At 41.7% G+C, this 7500-nt stretch overlaps 1 protein-coding gene across 5 annotated transcripts in view; it reads left to right on the forward strand.

The window, feature by feature from the left end:
• The window catches only part of LOC113822974 (uncharacterized), a 31889-nt gene extending 28139 nt beyond the window's left edge, over positions 1–3750 (forward strand). For all 5 annotated transcript variants that reach the window (XM_070117211.1, XM_070117213.1, XM_070117215.1 and 2 more), the window contains one exon: positions 3232–3750. In XM_070117211.1, the coding sequence (XP_069973312.1) occupies positions 3232–3671 (440 nt within the window). In that variant the 3' untranslated portion in view covers positions 3672–3750. The remainder of the gene's footprint in view (positions 1–3231) is intronic.
• The last annotated feature ends 3750 nt before the right edge of the window (positions 3751–7500 follow it).

Here is a 7500-nt window from a genome sequence, read left to right on the forward strand (position 1 = left end):
CATCCCTCTCCCTCTCTCTCCTTCTCCCTCTCTCTCTCTCTCTCTCTCTCCCTCTCCCTCTCCCTCTCCCTCTTTCCCTCTCCCTCTCCCTCGTCTCCCTCTCCCTCCTCTCCCTCTCTCCCTCTCCCTCTCCCTCTCCCTCTCTCCCTCTCCCTCTCCCTCTCCCTCTCCCTCTCCCTCTCCCTCTCCCTCTCCCTCTCTCTCTCTCTCTCTCTCTCTCTCTCCCTCTCAAAGCATCCGTAACATTTGTGACGTCATTCAAAATAAACCCCCACGTGCTCTTCTCCAAAAATAGAATCAGACGCCGGTGACACCTCCTCGAGTTGCTGCTGATCTCGCCTTCCCCTTTTGGCGCTAAAATGGCGTCTTTTGTTTACGCGTCGAGGGATACGAGCGTAAGGAAATAAAGCGAAATGTTGAGGATGATGACGGTATTAATGATAATAAAGAGGAGGAGGGTAATAATAATTATTAACCTGATAAATGATAAATCAAAATGGGCTTAAGGTATCAGCTGGTCCAGGGGCGGGTCCAGAGAACAGGTGGGGGCGGGGGGGGGGGAGCGTCCAAAAGTAACAGAAATTAAGGCCGCCCACTTCAATACTTATATTGTACAGTTACACATTGTTTACGTTCTCGTCTTGCTTTTCTTGGCCACATTCAATCAGCTGGGTGAACTTTTACCAAGTGGTAGGCCGACACACAGAACACTATGATGTTTGCTGTAGTTAGTCAGAAGTTGGTGCTTCTAGCTCTTGTACAGTGAACATAGCAGTGTTCTGTGTAGTAATTAGTTTTAACGAAGCACCACTTTAATTCTTACAAGGTAAAGACAATATTCTAAATGAAGCTCAGCCGTTACAGAAGTTGGCAAAACACTGTTGTGTAACAGACTTAGAGAACAGGTAGAGTTCTGTTCTCACCTTAGCTCGGTGCATCTAGGAGCATCGCCATTGTAAAAAAAAAAAGACATGACAGGTGAAGTTAGTTCAAGCGCGAGCCACTTCCTGCTTTTTTTTCCAAAATACAAGACCGTGAGTTCATAACAGAGTCTAATCACACGAGGTTTCAGCTTTACGTGCAGCGTCGACAGTGAAGACCGTGAGTTCATAACCGAGTCTAATCAAACGAGGTTTCAGCTTTACCTCCGTCTTAACGTGCAGCGTTGACAATTGAGCTAAAATTTAAGCAACGATTGGCATTCCGACGTGCCATTGGCCATTGGGGCGGCACACGGGGGGGGGGGGGGCATTCAGAGTGCAAGGGGGCGGGTACCCCTCCGTGCCACCAGGGAAGCCCCGCCTCTGCGCTGGTCTGCATCCGGTTTGTTAATTAGATATGATTAGGGAAGATTAAAAAGCCTATTTTTGGTTTCCGTGATGATGAGGTTCTGAATCCTTTCTTATGCGATCAACGCTTTTTTGCTTTTTTGCTTATTTCTGTTTCATCGCTGTGATGAAATTATATATGAGTGATGTATCTAAAGCAATTAGATTATTTCTACAGTAAAGGTGTCAACAGGTTTTTTCGTATGACAACACAACACAAAACGATAAGATTGTAGTTGACATTTCCGTTATGGACTACGAGCTTATTTGCTTTCTGTGATTCATTCCAGGAGGCTGATTCTCAACAAGATGAAAGAGAATCATTATTACGTTAATCTGATTTCATTCCCGCTCGCTCTCGTCTCTCAAAACCCCATCGTTTTCCAAAATTAAGGTTTTTTGAGACAGAAGACCCGGATGGATGGTAATTTTGAGTTCCGAATATAAAATTTCACAGGTTAATTTTTCTTTTCTTTTTTCTCTTCCTAATGAAGTGGTTTTGTAAACTAGTGTCGAATTGCTCGTAATAGATTCATTAGCGTTAGTTGAAGTTAAAAATGGAAGCATTATTAAACATCAGGTCCGTTCTGATGTAAGAATTCATTTGTATTTTTTTTTTTTTTCTTTTTTGTAATTTCTTTCGTCCACTAATTTAACGGAAACTTCGATGTTCGGAGAAATTCATATGTTTACTTCCTCTCTTTATGTGTATACGTGTTAATTCAAAGGGGAAATTTAAATATAGAAAACACCGTGATTATACTTTACTAAAGAGATTATACAAAAATATATATTAATTAAAAGATAAGATACTAGTTTCGAAATCTTGTTTGAGATTCGAGATTCATCGTTCTGTTAATGAACTAACTCTTTCTCTTTCTCTTTCTCTTTCTCTTTCTCTTTCTCTTTCTCTCTCTCTCTCTCTCTCTCTCTCTCTCTCTCTCTCTCTCTCTCTGTCTCTGTCTCTGTCTCTGTCTCTGTCTCTGTCTCTGTCTCTGTCTCTGTCTCTGTCTCTGTCTCTGTCTCTGTCTCTGTCTCTGTCTCTGTCTCTGTCTCTCTCTCTCTCTCTCTCTCTCTCTCTCTCTCTCTCTCTCTCTCTCTCTGTCTCTGTCTCTGTCTCTGTCTCTGTCTCTGTCTCTGTCTCTCTCTCTGTCTCTCTCTCTCTCTCTCTCTCTCTCTCTCTCTCTCTCTCTCTCTCTCTCTGTCTCTGTCTCTGTCTCTGTCTCTGTCTCTGTCTCTGTCTCTGTCTCTGTCTCTGTCTCTCTCTCTGTCTCTCTCTGTCTCTCTCTCTCTCTCTCTCTCTCTCTCTCTCTCTCTCTCTCTCTCTCTCTCTCTCTCTCTCTCTCTCTCTGTGTCTCTGTCTCTGTGTCTGTGTCTCTGTCTCTGTGTCTGTGTCTCTGTGTCTCTGTGTCTCAGTGTCTCTGTGTCTGTATCTCCGTGTCTGTGTCTCTGTGTCTCTCTCTCTGTGTCTCTGTGTCTCTCTCTCTGTGTCTCTGTGTCTCTCTCTCTGTGTCTCTGTGTCTCTCTCTGTGTCTCTGTGCCTCTCTCTCTCTGTCTCTGTCTCTCTCTCTGTCTCCTCTCTCTGTCTCTGTCTCTCTCTCTGTCTCCTCTCTCTGTCTCTGTCTCTCTCTCTGTCTCCTCTCTCTGTCTCTGTCTCTCTCTCTGTCTCTGTCTCTCTCTCTCTCTCTGTCTCTCTCTCTCTCTCTGTCTCTCTCTCTCTCTCTCTCTCTCTCTCTCTCTCTCTCTCTCTCTCTCTCTCTCTCTCTCTCTCTCTCTCTCTCTCTGTCCTATCCCTATTCTCATCCTTGTCATTTCAACTCCATGACAATTTCCTCCCTTCCCATAATATTGATCTTTATTCATCCCGCTCACGTAACCCTTTCTTCCGCCTCTTTGCCGCCAGCCAAGACTCGTCCTCGGATCGGAGAATTCTCGGCCTCTCTTCCTCGGACGACAGACTCCAGGCAGAGTCCTCGAGGCGACGCGGGCCTCTGGGACTTATCCTACCCTCCCAACCCCTCCTCCTTCTCCCCCAACCCCCCCAACCACGAGTCCTTCCCCCCTAACCGCCCCAACCCCCAGTTCTTCCCCCGCAACCCCGCGTCGTACCCCCCCTCCCCCTCCCCCGGCCGTGACCCCAGGCCCCGCCCCTCGGCCACGGACGCCTTCGACCAGCTGCTCCTCCACAACGCCCTCTTGTCCTCCGGCGTCCCTTTCCCCTTCCTGACGGAGGCGGAGGCGTCGCAGATGCTGAAGGAGGCGCCGCGTCGGAAGCGCGGGCTCTCGGCGGAGTGCTGTAGGAAGGCCTGCTCGGTGTCGGAGCTGGTCGACTACTGCTACTGAGGCCGGCCGCCATCTTGGAAAGCCGTTGGGGGGATACGGGCGCAAAGCCAATTCGCGACAATAAATGGCGTCTAAATCATTTTTGAGTGTTTTGTTTTTGTTCTTTTAGCAATGCCTGGCGAGTAATATGGAATGTCACGTGGATGTTATTATTCATATGAAGATGAAAATGGAAAAAAAAGTATTTATATATATCAAATGATATACATGATTTAACCTTGTTTATAACCACAATGATAATGATAATAATAATGATAATGAGGATAATACCATAACAATACAATGATGACAATAAATGATAACACTAATGATATTATAATGATAATGGTGATATTGATAATGATAGATGAAGTAATAGTAATAACAATCATAATGATAATGATATTAGTGACAGTAGTAACAGAACAACATGAGTAATGATAATGATAACGATTAATGATTATGAACCGTATTCATGTTGACAAATATAGAAGTATGAATGAGAAGAGACAGACACAGAGAAAGAGAGAGAGAGAGAGACAGACAGAGAAAGAGAGAGAGAGAGACGTAGAGAGAGAGAGAGAATATCTTCACAATACAAGAGATGTATTTGACCGGTTTTGAATGTATGTTTGTCAGAAATGCAAAATGATATTGATAATGTATTTCTGTATTTCTGACGAAGATACATTCGAAACCGGTCATATACATCTCTTGTATTGTGAAGATATTCTTTCTCTCTCTCTCTCTCTCTCTCTCTCTCTCTCTCTCTCTCTCTCTCTCCCTCTCTCCCTCTCCCTTCTCCCTCTCTCCCTCTCTCCCTCCCTCCTCTCCCTCTCTCCCTCTCTCCCCTCTCTCCCTCTCTCCTCTCTCCCTCTCTCCCTCTCTCCCTCTCTCCCTCTCTCCCTCTCTCCCTCTCTCCCTCTCTCCCTCTCTCCTCTCTCCCTCTCTCCCTCTCTCCCTCTCTCCCTCTCTCCTCCTCTCTCCTCTCTCCCTCTCTCCCTCTCTCCCTCTCTCCCTCTCTCCCTCTCTCTCTCTCCTCTCTTTCTCTCTCTCTCACTCTTTCTCCCTCCTCCTCCCTCTCTCCCTCTCTCCCTCTCTCTCTCTTCTCATTCATACCTTGTCTACAATTGACTATGATGTTGATAAGTGAATGATGATTGCAAAGATTATGAGGAAGAGGGTAATGATAATAATGGAATAACAAGACGAAGTAATGATGATGATGATGGATACTGATAAGAATGAAAATAAATAATTATGATATGCTGATAATTAAGAATGATAATGATAGTAATGGTAGTTACGATAAGAATAAGGATAAGAATATATATAGCAATAATGGTGATAATCATACATACATGTATGTATGTATGTATGTACACATACATACATACATACATGTGTGTGTATGCGCGCGCGCACACACACATATATGTGTGTGTGTGTGTGTGTACATACATACTCTCTCGCAAATGATTATGAACACCAAACATTATCTTTGCCTGAACTACTATAATACTAATACAAATACCTTTTTTTCTAATTCTAAATAAAACACATTTTTAGCCAATCACTGGCCACCGGATTTTTTGCAAGCTTGGAGTACAGTGAACCCTCGTTACAACGCGGTTCACCTTTCACGTTCTCGCTGCTTCACGGATTTGCATTGTGCATTGTGTTCTGCATTCTGATTGGCTGAACAGTCTCTCCGCTTCTTCTCCACCTGTGTGTCAATAACGTTACGGTTTAATATGTACATGTACGTAAAACAGCTTGCCAAATTTAAGTTTGCACATTTTCACTAAAACCCATGAAGCCTTCAATTCGTATTGATGATTAAAATTATTATTTTACAATACAGTAGTTATTTGTAAAAAAAAAAAAACGTTTATACAGTACTTTTATTTGTTAAGCAGATGCTTGGGCCCGTAAAAAGGTTTTGTTCTTTGGTTTCAATGTATTGTAGAGTATTGCATTGTATAATAAATGTAAAAAAAAATAATGGTTACTACTTCACGGATTTCGCCGATCACGGGTTCTTTTCGGTACGTAACCCCCGCGAAAAACGAGGGTTCACTATATTAGGCTGCAAAGATTATTGTCGAAGGTGGGACGTCAACACCCATTATTGGAATCGAAGTTGCAACGTATTTTGGCGTCGCAGTCAAAACCAGCATTTCATCTATTGTTTCCTCTCTTGGGAAAAGGGATTCGATTCCCTAGAGTGGCGGGCGTCTTGTATCATGACAATCACCTTTAATATTTTTTTTCTATCAGGCTTTCTAATGAATTCCTGTGTGATTATGTTGTTTTTTTGTTTGTTTGTTTTTTAAGCTGAATAAGCATATATTCTTTTAACACTAAATCCTGATATTTCCTTTATTTTAATTTTACTGGGACATCCGAAAGAATAATTACGTTCGTTTCCCGCCATTAAAAAAAAAAAAAATGTTTTCTTTCTTTCCATAACTTTTCCTGACGCTTCAGCGGTCATGCCTACACTAGTCTCATCTTTCCTACAACTTTTCCACTTTATTATAGCCTAATATGAATTCCAGAACTACTTTTATTTATTTATTACGAGCGTCCTTTCTTCAAAATACGAAACCTGGCAACCCTAACTGAATTCATATATTTTCCTATTTAAAGCGTTCAAAGGAAGGCTAGATCAGTAGCAACTCGAGGAGGAGGTGTCATGGCGTCTGATTCTATTTTTAGAAAACAAACACATGGGGTTTATTTTGATGACGTCACAAAAGTTACGGTCGATCATTTTGGTCTTTTAAATTTTCAAAAAGGAGGGAAAATAACGATCTTGATGGTTATATTTTGATTGAACACAAGAACAGGAGGAAATGTTAATGGAACCCTCACGTAACTTTTTTTTTCTTTCTCTCTCTTTTCCTGTTTCATAATTTGTACAAATAACTTGTTATCTCTTTAAAAATAATAATAATGATAAAATAAAAAAAATCTACGCTTATCTTTTAAAAGCGTAGATGGCGATAAAGATGGAAAGAGAGAGAGAAAAAGAGAAAGAGAGAGAGAAAGAGAGATAGAGAGAAAGAGAGATAGATAGAGAGAAAGAGAAAGAGAAGAGAGACTGAGAGAGAGAGAGAGAGAGAGAGAGAGAAGAGATAGATAGAGAAGAAAGAGATAGATAGGTAGATAAATAGACAGAGACAGAGAAAGAAAGATAGATAGAGAGAGAGAGAGAGAGAGAGAGAGAGAGAGAGAGAGAGAGAGAGAGAGAGAGAGAGAGAGAGAGAAAGAGAGATAGATAGAGAGAAAGAGAGAGAGATAGAGAGAAAAAGAGAAAGAGAGAGAGAAAGAGAGATAGAGAGAAAGAGAGATAGATAGAGAGAAAGAGAAAGAGAAGAGAGACTGAGAACTACGTATTTTTCTAATAATCCCCAAAAGAAATAACCCATGCAATCTGTTTTGAATCATCATCTATTTTCAATCTTAGAATGAGTGCTTGCGAACAGACAAAAGCTCACACTCACATATATACATAAACACACACATGCATATATACATACGTACACATAAGCACACACACACTTAAACAAATCACACACTCACACAAATGCACACAAAAATACATAAATAAACACACACAGTCACATACATACAAACACACACAGTCACATACATACAAACACACACAGTCACATACATACAAACACACACAAACACATACATAAACACACACGTAAACACACATACACATACAAATATACACACACACACAAACACATACATAAACACACACACACATACATAAACACACACACACATATACATAAACACACACACAAACACATACATAAACACACACACAAAC

Source organism: Penaeus vannamei, chromosome 40, assembly GCF_042767895.1.
Source record: "Penaeus vannamei isolate JL-2024 chromosome 40, ASM4276789v1, whole genome shotgun sequence".
Taxonomy (NCBI): Eukaryota; Metazoa; Arthropoda; class Malacostraca; order Decapoda; family Penaeidae; genus Penaeus; species Penaeus vannamei.